Genomic DNA, 22012 nt, shown 5'->3' with positions numbered 1-22012 from the left:
CACCTCCTTTCACGAGCCGTCCCTCCGAAACTGCTGTGCCCCTTCCCTGCCCCAGTTTCCTGGCCCTATCCTGACAGAAGCAGGCCCTGGGGCTCTCTCCTGAAACCCCAGATCTGATGGCTCAGCTGCCTCCTCTTTGCACTTTGCTGGTTGGGATGATTTGCACCCATTCAAATCCCACAATGTGTACGGTACGGGGTTCCGTGCTGTGTCCTGGGGAGCCACAGTCCACGGGGCTGAGTAACTGTACAAGAGGGTCAGGACCATCAGTGACCTTACAGAGGCCCAGGCATTGGGCCACGGGGACTTAGTTTCTTTAGGAGACAGGAACTAGATTAAGGAAGCCTTTGGGAAAAGGTGGCACTTAAGCTACACTGTGAAAGGCAAGAAGAGGCGTGTCTGTCCGTGTAATTTTGGGCCTGGAGAAAAAAGCTTGAGCAAAAAAACAGAGAAACAAAAAAGGCCCATATAGGGACGCCTGGGTGGCTCAGTGGGTTAAGCAGCTGCCTTCGGCTCAGGTCATGATCCCAGCGTCCTGGCATCGAGTCCCACATCGGGCTCCGTGCTCCGCAGGGAGCCTGCTTCTCCCTCTGACTCTGCCTGCCACTCTGCCTGTGCTTGCTCTTGCTCTCTCTCTCTGACAAATAAATAAATAAAATCTTTAAAAAAAAAAAAAGGCCCATATAGAACAGCTTAGCTCAGCACCAAGCCCTAGGCCATTTAACCTCAGAGGCAAGCAATGAAGAGGGCAAACAAAACTATAACGAAATGTTATCACCAGGAGCTGGCAACTGTGGACGAACACACACCCACCGGCCTTCCTTCCCCGTCTCCGAGCCTCCTGATTCTATACATCTGCTGCATTAACTGTTTTATTTTAATAATACATGCGAATTTCAAATTCCCAGCTATGTTAGCTATCCTTAATCGCACCACACGCCACCCACTTCAGGAGCTCTCAGGTGTGAAGTCAGCCCCCCCCCCCCCCCCCACCCCCGCCCCAACGAGATGCACAGGGAGACTTCGTGCTTCGGGGCAAAGTCACAGGATTCGGAATCTGTTGCAGGGGGCCCCACTCAGCACGGCTGGCATCCCCTCCAGAGTCCCCTCCAGAATGTCCAGAGCAGGCCAGAAATTGATGGTGGGAGCACAGAAGACAGACCGGGGCTCCCTCTCTCTGGCCTGTTGGTCAAGGACACTCTTGCAGCTTTAGGGACGTTTAAAATTTCTCATCAGCAGCAATGTTGCATCAATCCCGGAGAAACAGACGCAAGGACAGGAGGATAATTTCCGGACTTACGGAAAGGGGCAATTGGTGAATTTCTGCCATGTTCATCTTCATTTTTAAGATGGTTTCTCTTTGTATTTCCCCTGCTTCCATGGAAGGAAACTATTCAAAATTAAAATCAATAAGAGGTGCTCTGCAGTCCGCTATAAAGGAAGGCAGTCTGGCAAACCAGCTCTGTCCACCAAACATGAACAGGCAGAGGAGATCAGGTCTTAGGAAGTCTGACAAATGTATAGGAGACTCAAAATAGAAACTAGAATGTTTCCCACAGACCCATATATAGGCGTGATTTCTCCCTTTCTCCTAAACATGTATTATGTATTTAACAAGTATTATACTGAGTGATGTAGAAAGTATGGAATCGCTGTATTATATGCCCCAAAATAATATAAACCTCTATGTTAACTAGACTGGAATTACAATAAAATTCAATAAAAAAAAACAGGTACTAGATCTATTACTATCCTCCCTCACCATATACAGTTGTTTTGTTTTGTTTTACCAGCATGATTAAATATACAAAATTCAGCAGAAGAAAATTTCACTGTCTGCAATCCTTTTCTGGCCATCTTCATTATGTGCTTTATTTCTTGATTATTGCTGAAAATAATTTTGTCTTCCAGGAGAGAAGAGTGTTAGAAAAATCATCCACGCCAGGTGCCAGGTATGCAGGATAAAACCACTGGTTCAGCATCCCGGATGAGATATCAGGTGGAGAACAGAAGGTGAGACTTCGGGAAAGAAAACCCAGCCAATTTCCTAAACTGACAGCCGGGCTAATGTCCTGGGGCCACAGTCCCTAGAATAATGGACAGAAACGAGGGAGCACAGTACTAGAGCTTTCTTGGACTATCCAAAATGTAAAACGTCTAAGGATCAAAGGCAAAAAAAATCCACCAAACCAGAGTAAAAGCCAAATCAACTGGAGAAACTATTTATAAAATATATTACTGTAGAAGGTTTAATACCTTTTGTATATAACTCAGGGGTGAAAAAACCCCTCAGATGCCAAGAGATAAACTTGGCAACCTACACATAGTGAAAACAACAGTGTGTTCTTTCCCTGTGAAATTAGTGAGAAACCAGAAAAATAGTAACAGGAGGGCTCAGGGGCGGGGAGGAGGACACACAGGAAGGACCAATACCTGCTGGTGACCCTCAGGAGGAAGCAGCCCAGGGATGTGTGTCGAAGGCCATCAAAATCCCTAAATCCTTCATGAGCTATTTTTCCTCTGGAAATCTACTTAAGGAACTATGGAAAAAGTTACAAGCACCAAGATGTTAATGATGCCATTGTTTATTTCACAATAGCATTGAAAATAGCCTGACGCCAACAATAGAGGAATGATCAAGTAAATCTCAGGCACATCCTTGGTCTGATCATTAAAGTCCTTAGCCTTAGAAAGACACATGGAAAAGTCTGTATTAATATTCAGTGGGGAGAGGGGTGGGGAGAGTGGGAGGAAGCAGGATAGGCCATAAAACACGTACAGAGCTAATTTTTTAAAAAAGATTTTATTTTTAAGTCACCCAACACGGGGCTCAAACTCACAACCCTGAGACCAAGAGTCAGCACGCTCCACTGAGTGAGCCGGCCAGGCATGCCGGGCACCCCGTCGGGTACATGCTTTTAAAAGGCTGGGAGGAAACACACCAATTTGTAAGAATAGCTATATTCGTGTGCACGTCTGCATACCATGTTTATACTGAGTTTTTTTTTTTAATTTTTTAAAAAAATTTATTTGACAGAGAGAGCGAGAGATCACAAGTAGGCAGAGAGGCAGGCAGAGAGAGGGGGGAAAGCAGGCTCCCTGCTGAGCCACATGCAGGGCTCGATCCCAGGACCCTGAGATCACGACCTGAGCCGAAGGCAGAGGCTTAACCCACTGAGCCACCCAGGCGCCCCCGTTTATACTGAGTTTGACAAAACTATTTGGTCTCTGGCTCTGATTTTTTAAGCTATTTATTGTACTATGCTGTACAAATGAGGAAGCACCCTCAAATCTTTTTGAATTAAAACAGAATACATATTGACCAATTAATTCGTAATCAACAGAATCGTTATGTTTAGTTATGATGGTAGGATTACAATGATGGACACCCTACATTGTCTTTACATCCGAAACATCTACAACACAGTTAGTTTCTTTTATACAATTCACGGAATATACATCCAAAAACAAACAAACAAACAAAAAAACAGGTGATGTGAATAAATTCCTGCCCCCTCCTAACTGTCCCTTCATCTGATGGAGAAGCAGCGCTCTTTTCCCTTTTGTGCAGGTTCCATGAGGTCAGGACGGGACACTGTTCCGGAAATGGAACCCCGCAGAATTCTAGGAGCCCAGGAACCTGAGCGGAGGGGGTAACAAAGCTGAAAGCGTCCTGTGATGGCCCTCCCACTATTCACATAGTACCTGCTGGCCCCAGAGGGCTGAAAGGAATATGCAGAACCCTCCCACCGAGAAGACAAAACTGTGAGCTCCTCCAGGGCAGAGCCGGTGGGATTCATCCTTGTCCCCAGCTGCAAACACGGGGCGAGAGAGAGCTCAGTAAATGCGTCTGCTAAGGGATCACTGTCCGCACTGTTGGACCGACGTACAGTGGGCACAGCAAAGTCCCTGACAGTCCTCTGCGGAAGGATGGACAGACAGACAAACATGGTCCATCTGGGGGCAGCAAGCATTTCAAAGAGCCTCGGCTCTTCCCGATCAAGGGATTTTCCCGAACCCTACGCATGGGTGCAAAGCTCTTCAAGGCGGTCTGGAGCCTCTCGACACAGCCATAGGGCAACACGAAAGGCACTTCGTGTACATGATACGTGGCATATGTTTCGAATCTCTCGTCCTTTCCGCTCCGTCCTCTCGATCCGCACAAAGTAGGAAGCACCACAAGCCTGTGTGCAATTTTGATTTCCAGCTCGGCTAGAGCTGTAGGGAGCTCCAGCTTCATCTGCCCAGTGAGTTCTGCCAGGTGGGCTTAGAGACCTGCTTTTCTATTGTTCTGTGTAATGATGTGTACAGCTATGGCACAGACACAAAGAGGGGCTTTACTTCCCGTTCTGGCTCAGTCATGGTGTCAGGTGGAGAACAGAAGGGGAGGGAAAGGAAAATGCAGCCAATCTTCCAAGGTGACAGCCAGGCTAATATCCTGGGGCCACAGTCTCTAGGTAAAAGAAACGAGGGAGCAGAGAGTCAGAGGTGGGATCACCACATGTGCCTCAGCTCCACTGCTCCCTCCAGCTTACTGGCCAGCCCCCCAGAGCCAGGGGCCCTCAGTTCTGGGCCATAAGAAGTTTGTCGTGCTGGAATCCATGTTTTCAAAGGCTCTGAGCAACACGGTGAGGGGCTGGTGGTAGGGGGATTCAGAAATTCTTGTGACCCAAACCAGCCCTTATAAATAGGTCTTTAAAGCACTAAGGTATTTTTAAAGATTCCTAAAATTAACAGCCTCTCTTGCAACTTTTTTACTCCCCCTGACACCCCTCCCCCCCGCCCCTTGGCTTTCAGTTTCTTTAGAATCCCTGTTTGCTTCCTTCTCCTCCTGACCTGACCACCAAGTCCCGCTCTGCTCCCCTTGCCGCTTCCAGAAAACCCGCCGCAGTATCCCCTGCGGGTCGTGCCCAGGAGCCCACCGTGTCTGTGCTCAGCAGTTCACCCACATGCCTCTGCCCGCCCCCCGCCTCCCCCACCCCTCCAATGAATGACTCAGTAGTCTGACTAACTTGACTCCAACCCAGCTCCCCGCCAAAATGAAGCTGGTTGACAAAACACCTTGGTGAAAGACGCACCTGTCCCCATTTCCAGGGGGGGCACTGCAGGGTACCCTAAAGTCTTTTTTTTTTTTAAGATTTTATTTATTTGACAGAGAGAGAGAGATGACAAGTAGGCAGAGCAGCAGGCAGAGAGAGAGGGGGAAGCTGAGTAGAGAGCCTGATGCGGACTCAATTCAGGACCCTGAGATCATGACCTGAGCTGAAGGCAGAGGCTTAACCCACTGAGCCACCCAGGCACCCCTACCCTGAAGTCTTAAAACCACAGAGACACAAGCTCAGTCCTTCAAAACCGTGTGTGTGTGTGTGTGTGCACTTAAAGACAAGAGAAAAAACAAGGAACCCAGTGAAGCACTCAGGAGGGAACGCTCAGCTGTCGCCGGTGTTTACCACGTTCCACTGGGTGCTGAGGAGGATGTGGTTACTGTAACCCCAGGAGGGGAAACGCTCACTTGAAACAGGAAAATGGAACTCTTACAATTTTCCACTAGCGGCGTGCAAGAAGCCACCACACTTGGAAATGCTTGCACAAACACTCCCCAGAGCCAAGGGCCCAAGACTCCGTGCAATTACCCCCAAACCCCAAAGCACAGAGCAGGGCCTGGACACAGCTCTGCTCTTTTCCAGAGACATCTCAGCCCTTGGGAAAATGCTTAGCGTTGTTCCCCTCAGCCTGAGCCAACGGAGGGGCCAGGACCCTTTCTGGAAGAAAGGGTCAGAGGACCCAGGCTGGAGTCCCAGCCCAGCCATTTACTAGCTGTGGAAATTACTCAACCTTCCTGCTTCTGGGTTTCGACTTCCTCTCTACGAACAGTGATATTGTTAACCGCTCAGCTCACATCCTCGGTTGTTGTGAGAGTCATACGGAGGAATAAGGCATATAGTCGGGGGGTTCCAGAAGGCTTTCTCGAGGGCTGGCCTCTGGCTCCCCGCTCATCCCTCAGCTCCGTCTCCGCGGGACTGCGTCCTCAGCTCAGCCTGCTGAGCCTTCTTCATAATTCAACCCACAGTTCTGCAGAACGGCCAGCTGCCTATAGCGTGTGCTCAGCGGAGTGTGAGGGCGAGCAGCGGGGAGCACTCAGTGACACGGGCCCCCCGCTCCCACATGCTCTCCAATCCCAAGACCAACCAGCCTTCCCCTTCAATGACTAATTTGCCTGCTCGGAGGGTCAGGCCGGCTCTAGCTCTGAGTCATAGTTTCCATTTATTAAAATGAACATCTGGCTGCCTCCCTAATGCCGTGTGTACACAGGCTTCTGGCCCGTGCTCACCTGCGAGGCAGTCTGATGTCTAAGGCAACAGGGACGGTGTAATCACGGCCTCCCCGTGCTCTGACTCTGGCCCCTGACCCCGCATGACCTTGAGCAGCCTGCTCACCCTTCCCAGACCTTGGCTTCCTCATCCGTAACATGGGGATGACAACCAGACGGCCCCGTCCGGCTCCCAAGGTTACAGTCACAACCACGGGAGGAGGACCCAGCTGTGAAAATGCTTTGTAAGCCACAGACAAGGACCAGGTGCCGGGTATCTTGCATAAGTGCCTTGAGAATCAGCCCGGAACCTGAAGATATTTTAATTTAATCCATTCACGAATGGAGGTCCAACCTTGATTTAAAAAAAAAAAAACATTAAGCTAACCACCCAGAGGCATTCTTAAACAATTTCTAAGTAAGTTTATCCAATCAAGTCACAAAAACAAAACCTTGGAGTGCTAAGTACGCTTTCAGACTTTTTTTAAATAGGGAAACTGTAATTCTTCCACTTTTCTTCTTCCACACATTTCTGCTTTAGAGCCTTGAAAAGGACGGATCGAGGCGTCCTGTGTTGTGTTGTAAGTAGAGCTGAAATAAATGCGGTCTCGCAAGTCCTCTCTGTTCACACTTCTTTGCCCAGAGCACCTCAGCTGCTCCTTGGCCAAATCTGCAAACCCTCCTTTCCTGGCCCCGGGGGGCCGCTTTGGAAGCCCAGAGCTCTGTTTTCCTCAAGTCTCAAGGCCAAAGGCATCCCCACCATCCTTCCAGGAGGGTGTTACCCTCCGGGAGGGAGAGCAGGAGTTTCCAGGACACACAAAGGCCTATTCTGCTCACAAAGGATATTTACCAAGTCAGTCCCACAAGAGTTTGCCAGATCCCGGTGCAAGAGCAGAACTGGGACGGGCCTTCTGATTCACGGCCTGGCAGATCTACCCTTGTCTATTATTAGCAGCCTAGGCAAGATGCCACCGGGCTGGGGAGAGACCTTTGTGTCAAGGTAGAGAAGGCAAGAAGAGGTATGTGTGCAGGAGAGAAGCAGGAGGAGCTGTCTGACGTTTCCTCCAGAGAGGGAGGAAGGGGGAGAAAGTGTGGGGGGTGGGGCTTCAAGTAGTCACTCCTTCCTTCCTTCTCTAACCTCATTTGAGCCTCAAACAAGCACCCCCCCCCCCCCCGCCCCGCCACTCCGCCCAGACCAGAAACCCTGGAACTCAGCCCCACATCGCAGTGGCTCGAGGAGGCCAAGGCATGGGCTCCCACTGTGCCTTCTAGGCCCGGCTCCTCACGCGGTTGCCCACCTGCCCACCCGGCAGGGCTCTGGGCCGCCCCCGAGTCGTTAGGATGGAGGAGTAATGAGAAACAGTGGGAATGCCGAAGGAGCCCTTTCACACAGGGCAAAATCCAACCAACTGCAGCCCAAATGTGCACCCCCACCGCCATTGACAGAGCACCTGCTAGGTACACCGTCCTCTCTCCTTCACAGAAGGGGAGGTATCGTCCTCGAGTTACAGATGCGAAAACAATCCTGGGGCAGCTGCCCAGGAAGAGAACACGGCTGGCGGGGATTAAGAGGGACGGAGGAGAGGGGGATTAGCGTCACCAGCGTACATGTCCCCGCGGGGCATCCCACGTGTGCACCTGCTAGCCCAGGCGTGTACAGGCATTACTCGAATACTTGGGAAAACATCAAATGAAGGAATTTAAAAAAAAAAAAAAAAAAAAAGACATGCTGCCAGTCAGGAGGTGGGTGTCTGTTTCTAAACGGATGGGTCCACCTCTATGCCTATCCAAAGCCGACACCGGGCATGGAAGTTGACAAAGGTTATTTGACTAACATTCTCCATACGAAAAATCTTGCAGAAGAACCAATCCCCCAGTGACCGTTACTCAGCATGACAAAAACAGTCGCTAGAAAACAAAACTGAACGACAAAAAACGAAAGCTTGCCATCACATGGACTTCGGCCTGTGCATAGAAACCGATGTGGTGGTGCAAAACCCTAGACTCCCACCCCAGAGGGAGTAAAGTATAAACCATGGGCAGATGCTTGTGGAGAAGGGAAGGGGCCATGCCTTCGTGGGAACAGCTAGCCCAGTCTCCTGGTTAGAAACCTGGAGACCTCAGGCGGGCTTGTCCCATCCATTTCCCCGTCTACAGAATGAGCTTGGGACACTGTGAGACCCCATTAGATGGTTTCTAGGTGTTTTTTTTTTTTTCTTAAAATCAGTATTTGTCTATTCCAAAATGAGCTAGGCCGGGCTAAGGCTTTGGTCAGGTTTTTACATGGTCTGCGCACCTCACAGTGCCCTTCTTCCAAGCTGCTATCCAGAAGGAGGTTTCTCATGTGACCCGTGAGGTCTTCCAGGAAGTAACAATGAAGGAGTCAATCCTCCCAGCAAGAGACAGACAGCAGGCTCAGAGTGGATGCTGGAGAGAAGGGCATGCCAGGGGACAAGTCCCAGGGGGAAGTAATATTGACAGACCAACAATTTGGAAAGGTGGCTGCCTAGAGGACAGACCAGCAGGAGCGGGCCCACAGGCAGGCCGAGGCTCCAGGCCAACTTCTTCAGGGATCCCTCCATGTGTCCCAAAGAACTGGGCGCCTCTCCAAGACAGAGCCCTCTGCCTCTCCCTGCACTGACTTGCTGGTGTTTCCGACTAACAGGGGATGGGGGTCAGTATCTACTTAGAATTTTACTAGATGTCGCTTTGTTGCCATTTGTAAAAAGAGTTTAGAATGTACCAAAATTCCAAATAAAACTGTCCTTTTGCAATGTAACCTCTCCCCTTCTCTGCATTGCTTATTATAAATCTCCAATCGGAAGGGGCGGTCCTATTCTGTGCTCTTGGAGTTGGGGAAAGAGCCTAGCTTTGGGGAAGAGCCCGGGTTCTTCTGGGTCCCAGGTCTGCAGCTAATTCCACACCCCCTAGCAAGTAATGTCACTTCTGAGAGTCAGTCCACAAAACGGAAGGATTAACCACATTAGCTCACAAATAATGGCTGGCCCAGAAATTCCGTGGTTTGGGATAGTCTCAAAAAAGGCTGAATTGTGGGGACTGACCCGCATTCAGATTTTGCTTCCCTTTTGAAGTGGTTTTTAGGGAGAAAGTGGATCAGAGAACGGACCTTTTCTTCCTTATCAGAATGACACAAAAGAGTATACTTAAAACTGCATTTTGACATGAATTTTTTCAGTGCTTAGAAAAAATGTCTAACAGAGTATAGGTGATTTTTATTTCTTTGTGTTTTCTGGATTTATCCAATTATCTACAGTGGACATACAAAGTGTTTTGAACAAACTCATGAGTTATTGTGTTAAATTATATTTTGCTGCGGAGAGAATGAAGGAGAGGCTGATTTCTGATTTCTGAAATCCCAGTCTTCACCAGTGTCAAGTGTTCGTGCTCCAACCAGAGGAGGGTTCATCGATTCGATGAACCGGAGGTTAAGGGGACATGTGGGAACCCCCAGATCTTGGTGCTTCCCACTGAGCTAGACACCTGGGCCCCGCGTCCGCGCCTGGGACCGGCTGGCTCCGGGTACCCACCACCTCCTGACCTACGCAGCTGGTTGGAGGTACCAGGACCGGGCCGGAAACCGAATTCGGAGCAGGGAGGGCGCCCAGCCCTGCCGGACCCCATTCCCCGAAGCGGGGCGGGGCGAAGCACGAGGGGCGTGGCAGAGCGCAGGAAAGCGGGACGATGCGGCGAGCAGGGGGCGTGGCAAGCTCGGGGAGGCGTGACGCGGTGCAGGGGGCGTGGCGAAGGACGGAGCAGAGCGTGAGGGGCGGGGCCCGCATCCTCCCGACCCCTGAGGGAGTGCTCTGCTTGAGATGTGTTATTTCTTGAGATCTGAAAGGCAGCACCGACGTTTTAAATCCCTTTTGGCAGAAGGTGGAACGGAGGTAGGAAAGACTGAGGGCAGCCGAGGTACAGAAACTCTCCCCCGAAGAGCCAGATGGTGGTTTTAGGGTCCTTGTCCAGGAACAGAAGGTGAGCGCTCCCCTGCAGACTGGACTTCACCATGAGCCACTGTGCTAAGTTACCCACGATTCTTTGGCGTTAAAAAGGAAGCAAGATCTCACACTTTGGGGCGGGAGGACAAAGGGGGCCCAGGCCCTTCAGCAACGACATTGGTAAAGCAGACAGCACCGTACTAGGAACTTTTCCTGGAACAGGCTCAGCTTGGTTGAGATGCAGTCAAGCCCAAGAAAAGGCAGATGGAGGGAACCACTGTCCAAGAGACATTTTTAGTGCCTTCTTTTCCTTGAGGATTCACTCTGCCCTCCTACCTTGAAACCTACTGGGCACCAGAGCTAGCCTGTCGGTGGGAGAAACAGAAAGGGGAGACGTTGCTCCTCGTGCTGGGTGAATGCAAGACCTCACCCCTCCCACCACACACACACACACACACACACCCTGCAAGTAGGCTAAGTGGGTGTGTTTCTCCATAGCCTCAAGAAAAATCCCCAGATAGAAAGTGGTCAGCCCAGGACTGAAGGTCTTGGACCTGTAACCAGAATTCGCCCAGGATGGCAGGATGATTTCATGCCTTGGTGACCTCATAGCCGTGCACCGTGGTCCGAAAACTGACTGTCTGCCTCCCCTCCCCACCTTAGACCAGGGGGTCTACTGAGAAGGTCTCAGCCCATGGGCTGTTGCTGGTTCCCTGGCAGAAGCTGGCTGGCTTTCTTCCCAGCCTGAGGATCACGCTCTGGCCTAGAAAGGGGCTTCTGCTGCTCAGGAGCACTCATTCACCATGGGGCTGGCTAGCAAGTTTCCTACAGCAGAGCATCTTGAAAATGGGAAGGAAAGGAAAGGGCAGGAATGCCCGTTGTGTTGGGCACATACGGTGTGCCTGACACTGTGCCAGAGCTTGAATCCAAGCTGTCTTTACACCCCCATGGGCAAGAGCGCAAGAGGTGAAGTGTAGAAATGGATAAATCTGCAGCAAAGATCCAAGCGAGGCCTCTGCCTGATGTCAAACAGCCATTCCCCAACTGCCTGCACCACACAGAGGAACTCCACCATCAAGGTGAGAGATTTGATTTAAAAATTATGCAGGCTTTTATTTTAAAATCCGGTTTGCATAGCTTTGCATCGTGTGCATCTGGGTCCATGCTTTGCCCTTTCCCACCTGCAATATTTAAATGCCACAGCCTAGGCACTGAAAAAGGGTCAAGTGAGCACAGGGCTATTCGCAGACCATCTTTTGGCAAGCCTGCAGAACTCAGCTCTCCTGACGATACCTCACTTCCCCCTTCAAAACAACTGTCCATATCCTAGCCTCTGTCACCCAGGCCTGGGCTGGGAGTTCAGATACCGCTTGAAAACTCACAGGAAGAAAGACACCATCAAATAAGAACTCATTGCAGAGCTATCTGGAAACAGTTTGTAGCCAGGTAGGCAGGCCACCCAGAAGGCTGGCTGAAGGCTCCCAGGCAGGTGCCACCATCTTTGTTACTGAAAGGAGCCACAGGAACACCACCAGCTAGAGACGGGTGGGTGTGCGCAGCAGTCAGTAACCTCCGCTACACACGTGCATCACCTGTGGGCTTTCCGACCGCTGCTCCCTGGGTCCTGCTCTCAGATTTTCTGACTTAAGTGGTGGGGACTGCAATCTGGCGTAGGATTGGTGAAGGCCCCCACACTTCCCAGGGTCCCACATGTTTCCTAGGGGAGAACCACTGGGCTGGTGTTTGGTCACAGTGACCCCAAAAGAACCAGGAAAAAGTGAGTAAACATTCAATAAGCCACGCGGGGTTCTTGAGAACAGAGGAAGCCCCAAGGGACTGCTGTTGATTGGCAGTGACCAGCAAGGTAGCAAGGGAGAGCAAAGAAAGGTTTTTGGAGCCAAGGAAACAGAAGTTTGAATCCCGGCTGCAGCACTTGGCCCAGTGTGTGACTGAGGCCAAGCCGCTGAAAGGTTCTGAGCTTTACTTTCTTCATCTGTAAAATGGGGGCAATAAGGAATCCCTCACGGGACTGTTTGAAGAACTAGCCATCCCAGGATGCTGCCTGGCACGTACTAGGTCCTTGGTGGATGCTGCCAAGGACTGTGAACAACCACATGCACTGGGGCTTAGCCCATGTTTGGTCTGAAGAAGAGGGAGGCCGAGGGCTACTGCGCCCTTCAAAGGGGACCCTGGGAGGGAAGGAGAGTCACACTTCCTTGGGGAGGAGCTGTGCAAACAACAAAAAGCCAAACGTGGTGTGGGAGATGGGCAGGGCAGGAACTCAGCCTGCACAACACTCCAGATGTGGTTCCCCACCCCCAGTCCCCTCTCCACATCCAAGATCTGCCTCGGGAGGAGGTGTAGACTTAGAGAGAGTCTAAGTGCTTTTGGCCACAGCTCTACCTCCCAATGTGGGTGGTAATTAAACAAGATTGTGTCACCCCAAACAGCTCTGCCCAAGACAGGTCTGTCTACCCCGGGACTCACGCCCACGCTCTCCCTCCCACTCAGCCCTAAGAGGCTCTGCTGACAGCCCGGTCCCAGAGGGGCACACACCACATGGCAGCATGGCCCCTGTTCCCTACAAACACGGACCAATCTGGTGGTAGAGCTAGAACTTGGGAATAGCAGCTTCCTGTTGGTGCTCCAAGCAGCCCCAGCACAAAAGACCCAGATGCCAATGTGTGACTCTTTCTTCTTTTCCTTTCTCTCTGTTCTCCTTTCACAGTGGTAGGCTTAGGGGATGCTCAAAAGAACCCAGTGAGGCAGGTGACGGCAGGGGCTGAGATGCCCCAACTCACCAATAAAAAACACAGAGGCTCAGCAGATCTCTTGACCCTTGCTCAGGGTCAAAGCATAAATGGGACTCGAATCCATATCTGCATGCCAAGAACCCACTGCTCTCCACCATGCGATGGCCCCTTACCCTCTGCCCATTTCTCCCTTGCTTGTTGTATGGTTTCCAAACTGGGAAATGGGGGGATGGAGGAAGAGGTGGCTGGTTGGGTTCTCAGTTCTAAAAGTGTGCACTTGGGTCACACATCATTCCTTCTTTTCCATGCCTCTCGCTTACCCTCATAGGAGAAATGGCAAGCCACCTGGTCAAGGCCAGGTGTAGGAAGACTACAGTCCAACCATCAAGCTCCTCACAAAGTCTATGCCCCCAAGGGCAGCTTTCATCTGAACAACCTTCTTGCTGGAGGGTTTATACATTGCTGGTCCAAAGTGGAAAATGTTCCATTCCAGCCCAAGAAGGCACGGGGATCCTGTTGATACCCTGTGGTGTGCTGAAAAACCACCTAGCTTTCTGGTCTCTGGGAAATTTCCAACAGAAAGAATAAAGGGACCCAGAGAGAGGTAGCCAGCCCTCACCTTTGGCAAAAGGTACTGGCGCCAGCGCTCTTAGGAACAGGAGCAAGTGAAATGAAGGAGAACCAGCGTTAATGTTTCCCAGGAAGGGAATGTGGACAAAGAACAGCATCCCCCCACATCTCCCCAAGGAAGTCATGGTGACAGAAAGTCCTGCTCATCTGTTGCCAGGTGCTGTGCGGCCGGCCTGCCTGGCACGAGGCTCCAGGAGGCGATGAGCCCCAGCCTGGAGACCCTCGTCCTCTCTCCGAAGCCTGTATGGACTGCCTGCTTTTGGAGTCACAAAGCAGCCCACTGGTCAGCGAGCAGGGGAGGGGATGACAAAATGGAGCCGGTTCAGGTTTCTGTTTTGTTTTGTTATATTGTTTTTAACCTGACAGCGGTGCCTACAGATTCAATCCATACAAACCCGAAATCACTCCTGTCCCAGAACTGGGATCTGTCTGAGCCCACCTCGGACAGAGAGTCCTTCTCACCACAGAGGACGCTGGAAGCTATCCTCCCCGAATGCCTGAGGATGTTTTAAGAGGCTCATGCTCTTAAAGGGACATTGTCACAGGGCATTTCTTGTGCTTTTCTTGGTGCTTTCAGAAGGCAGCAATGGACCCAGAGGCGCAGCTCTGGGGTCAGAGTCCAGAGGCCCCAGGGCTCCCGTGCCACCCATCAGGTTGCTCCGCCTCCCGCCCTCCACCCCCACACGTGGAGGTGAGTACAGAGATGGCGCTGGAAGACAGGACTCCGCACCAGTCCTTCAATGGGAACAGCGTCGGAAGAGGTGCACCCCCAGGTCCCTGTCCTCAGTGATCATCTCTCTATGCCTAAATTTGTTGATGTTGCCTTCCAAACCTCACGTGTCCCCTTGTCATCCACAGGAGGTTTTCATTTCCCAGGAGTGCCGCCCTCCAAAGTCCATTCGCGCTGTGCTCCATTCAGGACACCCGCTCTGGTCCGCAGGCCCCAGCTCCCCACCCCCTCCCCACGGCTCCCCCACATCCCACTCACCATTTCCCGGTCCCGCCACATTGCCTTGACTTTGGGCTGTGCGGTCTTTCCACCTGGAATCTTATTTCCTTCCCTGTCCAGTCACGGGAGTCCAAGCCCACACTGAACCCCCGGTTCGACTGTCCCAGCTTCTGGGACACAGTCTAGGATCGTTGCTGGGGAACCTCCCTGCCCGCCCAGGGCAGGAGTCACCCCTCCCTGGCAGAGCCAGGCCGCCCTGCCCCTGCCGCTCCGGGGCCCCACCATCTGATTGCACAGCTCCCCGACGGCTACACCCCCAGCTCCTCCACCGCAGGTCCTGGGGCTCGCTCAGCTGGAACGTTTAGCATGTGCAAGGTATTTAGATCACTGTCTGTAAAATGAACCAACGAAAAGTCCAAACACACTGTAGAAGCTTAAAAAAAAAAATCCCCTTCTGGCCATGAGGCTCTAGATCTGGGGAGTGAGGGGCTTGCTTCTGAGCACAAAGAGCGCAAGGGGCTGGCGGGCGGCACGGGGGATGAGGTTCTCCCCAGGCAGATGAGCACGGGGTGGGGTGGGGGCTGAGGATGGTGTTGGCAGCAGGCGAGGAGTGGGACGAGGATGGAGAGGCACCAGCTCCCCATGGGCAAGGCTGCTGCTCCGGGCCGAGGGAGCAGTCCGGCCATGTGCTCCGGGAGGCCCATGCACACCTCTCACCAGAGAACTTCTGGAGAACCCAAAGGAGAGCCAGGCCGCAGGCATCCTGACCAGTTTTGTCCGCCGGGATGGGGAGGCAGCAGAGACAGGTGACCAGGGGCCCAGTGAACTCAGAAGCACCTGCCCTGGGATCAGCAGTGGCTCTGCAGGCTGAAGGTCTCCAATTCTTCAGCCGCCTAGAGAGTCTAATGTCACCTCCAGGCACCAGTGGTATTGACCAGAAAGGAGGTCATGGTGAGTGATCCAGAGACGGGAAAATCCCTCCAGGTTCACAGAGACACAGTTACGGAACTCGGGGCCCCTAAGAGCATCTCTGAGCTGGAGCTGGGGGTCCACTTCGGGCCCCGGGGAACTGGGGACAGATTCTCAAGGTTCAGCCCATCCAGGCCTTCTTCAGCTTGGCGCAGAAACACAGAGCTTCCGCACCGCCCCTCCTTACCCTCCGAGAGGCCCAAGCCTCCTCCAGCCTATGGTGTGACGTGCCCTGCGCCCCAGCACAGACTGACGCCAATGTTAAACCTTGTTAAACGCATTGGCCAGGGAACTCTCCCAACCTCTCCAATGCGAAAAGGCCATCTCAGGGCGTGCGCCTTCTAACTAGCATTCCTTCTTGAAATGTAGCAGGTAGCTAGGCCTGGTGTCAGAGGAAGCCATCCCAAAGGGCCCGGGTGTGTGTCCAGCCCTCCCGAGGCTTGTCTTGGGGGGTGCTGGAGGCAGGTGTACACGGCGACGCCTGTCTGCTGTGTGCCACAATAAGGTCCCCATGGACCAGCCAGCCTCGGGCTGGGATGCCAGAGTGTGAACCCACAGGGAGCAGGAAGGCTTGGATGTAAAAAGGAATAACCTAAAAAAGGCATCTCTCCGAAGCGTCATTTGCACGTGGGCTGAAGTTAAGCTCAGCGTGGAATAAACCACACTCTGCTCAAGAAGGGAAGGCAGAAACCAGGGCAGGGTGCTGCCCCAGACTTAGGCCACGGGCTGCAGAACCATGAGCTCTCTGTGAAGAGCACTCATTCGGGGCCACGAGCATACGGCTCCCATCCTTGGATGAAAACAGATTTTTCACCCCCTGCCCACACAGGGCTGCCAGAAGTGGGCCGAAGAGAGGGGCCAGGAGGGCCTGGGGTCTCCTCTGCCACCAGCGCGTCACTCCCAGCTGCCAGGTTTCTGTTCTCCAGCTCAGCCGCCAGCCTAGGGAGCAGACTGCCTGGTGCGCCCAGAACAGCTTTATGCATGGAAGCCACTGGCACACGAGTGAGCTCAGAGTTCCCTGAAGATGCGGCCCCAGCAGATCCATGCACCCGGGGGGCCTGGACAGCATGCCAGTCACTCCTCAGCTTCAGGGGCCCCCTGTGTGTGGCCTTCTGTTCAAGGCAATGCAGACCAAGGTCACAAGACACAGTCCCCGCACCAACCTGGGGCACTCACTGACTCCCACAGGCATCTGGGTACAGGGGAGAGTGGTTCCATGAACCAGGTGTCTGCCAGGACCAGCAGGCCGTTTTTGCAATGACCTTTCCCCGTCTCGTGTAACAACAAACAGCAGAAAGCCCCCAACCCCCTAAGCTTACCCTTGGATAAAGAGACCTAAAGTGGAGCTGTACCAAGTCTGGCCCAAGTCCAAGGCCAGGAAGGAAAAACATGGGCTCAGTGCTTCGGAGAATCTTAACTCTTCTGACAGCTCTAGGCAGTGAGTCAGAGCCCCTCTGAAATGGCAGACGGGGCCAGTGAGGTCACTATCACAAAGACTCCTGCAGCCCTTGGGGGGTCCAAGGCAAGAATGCACCCCCCTTTCTGTGACAGGTGCACTGCTGTACAGAGCTACTCCTGGAGATCCCAGGTTTTGCTAGCCTAGTCCCACCTGTTTGGGATCCCCTGTAAGAGAAAGAGAAGAGCCCCCCTCCTTCGCCATATTTGATATAAGATGGTAATAAGCCACAAAGGGAAGAGAGGAAGGCTCTTCCTCAGCAACCCAGGGCTAATGAAGCCCCCCACCGAGGGCAGCTGCCAGGGGGCCATGGGATCACATGGGCTACGGAGCTGGTGTCATGTTCCTTGTGCTGCAGCGCCCGTCCAGCCTAGGCTGGCGCTTTTAGGCAGGAATATCTCCTCTGCCTTTCAGCTGATGTTCAGAAACCCACCCACAGGCCTCATCCCTGTCCTTCTCTCTGCCTGAGCCACAGACTACCCACGGAAGCTGGGGTGATCCACGGGTCCAATCACAGACACACGCCCTTGAGTGGGCTGGGGATGGGGTCCAGAGGGAAAGGTCTGAATGCGCTTTGCTTCCGCGAGCAACCATTAAATCCCCCCCCCATACCCAAGGCCTCCCTACTTCAGGGACATGTGCATTCCAGGCCCCTGGCTCACGACCCCCCACCCCCCAGTCTGCGTTTCTACCCCCTCAGGGCATGTTTCTGTGATTCGATCCAAACAGCCCTCTCTGAGCAGAGAGGTTTAGCTCTATGAAGATTCCTAAAGCCACCGGGATAGATGTTCTTGTCAAGACATCTGACAACTGGCCTATTTTTAAAGTTCCAACCAATAATCTTTTAAAAAACACAGCCAAGGAGACAATGACCAAAAAAGTAATGGGGCCAAGATGAGGTTTCTGTTTTCCAAACAAGCCAGAGTCTACCCATCTGAATATATAATAGTTTCCTCAAAGCGGTCCCCTTCGGAGGTCTTGTCCTCCATCCACGGAGCTGTGTTTGCTCAATACTGGTTTGCAAAGTCCTGTAGAATAGCCTTTGGTTGGCACAGAGCCTTGAGCATAATGTTCCCAAGTGTTCAAGTGGCAGCCCTACGGTGTGCTGGGTTCCCTTTAGGCCCCGGTGGTCCGGAGGTCAACTGAACATGACCTTTCCCGGCAACGTGCTCTGGGCAGAGAAGGGAGGAAGAAAGAAACACTGGATTTTTTGAATACGCACCGACTGGCCTGTGGGCTTTCAGTGTGTTGCCTTTGATACACAGATGCACAAAAGTCCTCTTCAACACAGAGACTGAGAGGCTGAGGGGCTGAGCACTTAGCCAGAGTCACCCAAGCTGGAAATGACAGGGCTGAAGGTGGCCTGGGCTGCCGCCCCACCCCCAGCTGCCCACCTCAGCTGCCCTCCCGCCGATTGGCTCAGGGGGGCTCCATCCGCCTCTGGGACCCCGGGTAGGAGCCTGCCACGTGTGTGTCCTATTCCGAGTCTGACATCCAAGTGCCTCCTGTTTACCTTTTCGTCAAGAGCCTTTCGCGAGCCAGGCGGCAGGGAGAGCTTCTCCAGATATGAAACAGGCCTCTTCTGCCCTATTCCCGTCAACGTCGACACACATGTCCCCAAACACATCTGCACGTACCTCACTTAGTCATAAAGGAGATCAGTCACCGAGACCAGTTCTTACAGGAGCTGAAAGGCAGGAGCAGCCCAGGTGTCCTCGCACAGAAGAGTGGGTGACCCGAGGGGGCCCACACACACCCTGGAATATTACTCAGCCACCAAGAGGAAGGAGGAGCTACTACTGCCGTGACACGGGGAAACCTCGAGGCCTTTGGGCCAAAAGCAGTATTACCCATTGTAAAAATAGATCCCGCGTGATCCCACTGTGGGAGGCATGTGGAGTCAGCCACAGAGTCAGGAAGCAGAATGGTGGTTCTCGGCGGGGGAGGGGAGGGTGGCTGTTACCCTGGGGCTGGGGTTTCTGTGGGGGGAGATGACAAGGTCCTAGAGGTTGATGGTGGTCAGGGTTACACAATGGTGAGAACGCATGCAGCACCACGAAGTGCAGGTTAAAATGGCTAAAACGGTTAATTTTTTTAAAAAATGTTATTTATTTATTTGACACAGAGAGAGAGAAAGCACAAGCAGGCAGAGAGAGAAGGAGACACAGGCTCTCCACTGAGCAGGGAGCCTGATGAGGGACTTGATCCCAGGAGTCTTGGATCATGACCTGAGCTGAAGGCAGCCACTCAACCGACTGAGCCACCCAAGCTCCCTAAAACGGTTAATTTTAGGTTACGTATATTTTACGGTTTTTAAAACCTAGCTTCTTCTCTTTGGGGGGAAGGATGCACGTTCTTGCCCCCAGAGTTACGGCAGACACTTTTGTACGACTGATTTCATCTACTCTCTTTCCAGCCTCAGGCCATAAGCCCTCTGATGACCTTCAGAGGACCTTCAGGACCCGCAGGCTGTGGCTGGGCGGGTCTGGGGAGGGCTTGGTATGGGTGTGCTAAAACCAGCCCCAGGAAACCCCCGAGTGCTCACGAATGCCTCAGCCTGGGCCTGAATTGAAGGCAGGAAGGGGAGGGTTTAGAATAGCAGACCGCCCTCCCCACCAAGCAGCACCTTGCCTGGCGCCTTTGGCCCGATGCAGAGCAGAGCCAAGAATTCTAATAGAGGAGGATGAACAGACACCTGCTCACCTGAAGGCCAGTGTCTTTCGGAAAACTGCTCTGAGGATGACCCAACCCGTAATTACGCCGTCACGCCAAGCACCCTGTCTACACTGCCCCCTCTCTCCCCACCACGTCATTGTACTGAATGAGTTCAAGTTTCAAGGACCCCAAACCAAAAACCAAGCATGGAGCAGCAAGGGGAGCCGCCCTAGCTCTCAGGGGCCCCCATCCTGAAGGCCCAGCCCCCCCCCCCCCCCCCCCGCCAGCCTCCAAAGCACTATGTTCTGGCCTCGAAGCCCCAGCAGGCTAGTAACCAAAGGCCAGTGGGGAGCAGTAACAGCCCTGAGGAGATGGGGACAAAAGGCCTACAAGGGGATTAGTGCTCATCGCTGTGCGCAAGGCGCTCTACCTTTATTCCTCATGGAGCCTTCACATCCTGGGATTGTCACTTTTTTTTTTTTTTTTTTTTTGGATTGTCACATTTTTAAGAAGAAATTCAGCAATACGCTACCGGGCAGAGAGCTAGGATCCCCCATGAGTCATCTGACCCCGAAGTTTACACTCTTTCTAGGACGCTCAGTGGCCTTTCAGAATGAGCTGTTCTGGGTGTTTTTTGTTTGTTTTGTTGTTTTGGGGTTTTTTGGGGTTGGGGGGAATCCCAAAGTTCTCCAAGTTTTCCACAGACCGCGGCCCAGACCAATTTCCCATCTGGGTAAAAAGAACATGATTATCCCAGGGCTACGTCCCAAGTCACGTGCGGTGGTGGGAAGAGATCTCACAAACACAAGTCCCAAAGCCTCTTTAAATAAATAAGAAGTGGAAATCACTTTTTAAAGGGGTTAAGTTTCAGCAGAAAGCGCTCTGGCTCCCCAGCCTGGAATCCTTAACGTAAACCGGAGTGGATGCTCCCCACCCTGCACCCCGCGGCCAAGGCTGGGTCGGCTCCTCCGAAACCTGCGACCTCGGGCCTCATCCAGGGCTCCCCGTGCTGGCCGTGTCCGCTTGCAGCCTCCTCAAACCGCCTCCTGGCTTACCCTCAGGAAAGAGAGCTGGAAATGCCTGTCGTTCAAGAGATTTATCCTTGACTGTAGCGTTAGCAAAGCCCAAAGTAGCCACGGAAATCTTTAGGTTTCAGGAACATGTTAACTTCTTTAATCGGAGAGAAGGAAGGAAGGAAGGAGGTGAGGAGGTATGCAACAAGCCTGTTTTATGTGTTTTTATCAACATGAACACTCTTTCATGTCTCCTTTCCTCTTTTTCCAATGAACATCAGCAATCAGTAGACAATCAAGTCTCCACAGCTGGCTCCTGAGTCCACAGCTTTGGTCTTGACCTGGGCTGGGGTTGGGGGTGGGGGGCTGGGGGGAGCACAGCAGCAAAAGCCCTGATGAGCTGCTCCAGGCCCACCTGTCGCAGTGCCTGGCTGGTTGGGGAACAAAGCAGCGTCTAGTCCTGATCTGGGCGCCGCTTCTTTGCGGGGACCTCGGAGCCCGTCACAGTGACACCCCGCATCAGAGTCTTCTGGGGACCTTCTGGGGGCGGACAGCCCCAAGCCCTGTTTGCTCAGAAGGGGACTGAATGCGTGCTGAGCGTGGAGGTGGGAGATGCTAAGACTGGACAGCCTCGGGCTACTGGGGCCCCTCCACCAACCCCCCCACCCAGAGGCCTCACCTGAGCACGCTGGGAGTGCAGAGATGACCCACGCTGAGAGGCACGGTGGCAGAGTTTAATTTCTGCACTTAAGAACCACTTCCTATGTGGGCCTAGAGACCTCTGCCTGCTCTTACCCGGCCTTTCACCGGGACCCACTGTAAGCAGTGATATCACGAGATGCCCGTTATGCCCCCCCAACACACTCTTGCACATGCACGCGCACACACACACAGGTAACCGAAGTCTCGCAAACCAGGACATCGCACTGCTCTGTGCAGAGCCCTCTGAGAGGTCCATTCTGCACTCCTGCATGATCACCCACTGGCTATGACCACGGGATTCTGACCCCATTACAGGGTCACCATCTGTGGTTTCACCACTGCTGTGAAGGCTCCTGCAGCCAGTCCCACCTTTCCGAGCTAACCTTGTGGGCTGACAGCATGGGTCAGACCGAACGTACCCATCAGGGGTTGGTTTCTAGTCCATTCCCCGGTTCTGGACAACCCCTACTTCCCCACAGAGCCCCATACCGGTGCTCTGAGAATTCACACCAGCTGGAGGCCCTGTCCCCGTGGGTTCCCCCAGCACACACAGCTCGCTTTCTTTGTCTTCAAGGGCAGCCATGAAAGACCTCAACTGTGTGTTCCCAGAACCACTGAT

The 22012-nt window shown here is 52.9% G+C and overlaps 1 protein-coding gene across 6 annotated transcripts in view; it reads right to left on the bottom strand.

Annotated features, from left to right (window-relative positions):
* The window catches only part of ITPKB (inositol-trisphosphate 3-kinase B), an 87503-nt gene that overhangs the window by 27565 nt on the left and 37926 nt on the right, over positions 1-22012 (bottom strand). Inside the window, exon 3 of one of the 6 annotated variants that reach the window (XM_059412890.1) lies at positions 4351-4453. The exons of the other annotated variants lie outside the window; for them this stretch is intronic. Coding sequence (XP_059268873.1) covers positions 4367-4453 — 87 coding nt within the window. The 3' untranslated portion in view covers positions 4351-4366. Of the gene's footprint in view, positions 1-4350; positions 4454-22012 lie in introns of those variants that run through there. 6 annotated transcript variants of the gene reach the window in all.

This window comes from Mustela nigripes, chromosome 10 (genome assembly GCF_022355385.1).
Source record: "Mustela nigripes isolate SB6536 chromosome 10, MUSNIG.SB6536, whole genome shotgun sequence".
NCBI lineage: Eukaryota > Metazoa > Chordata > Mammalia > Carnivora > Mustelidae > Mustela > Mustela nigripes.
This window is presented reverse-complemented; position numbering and strand designations above follow the sequence as displayed.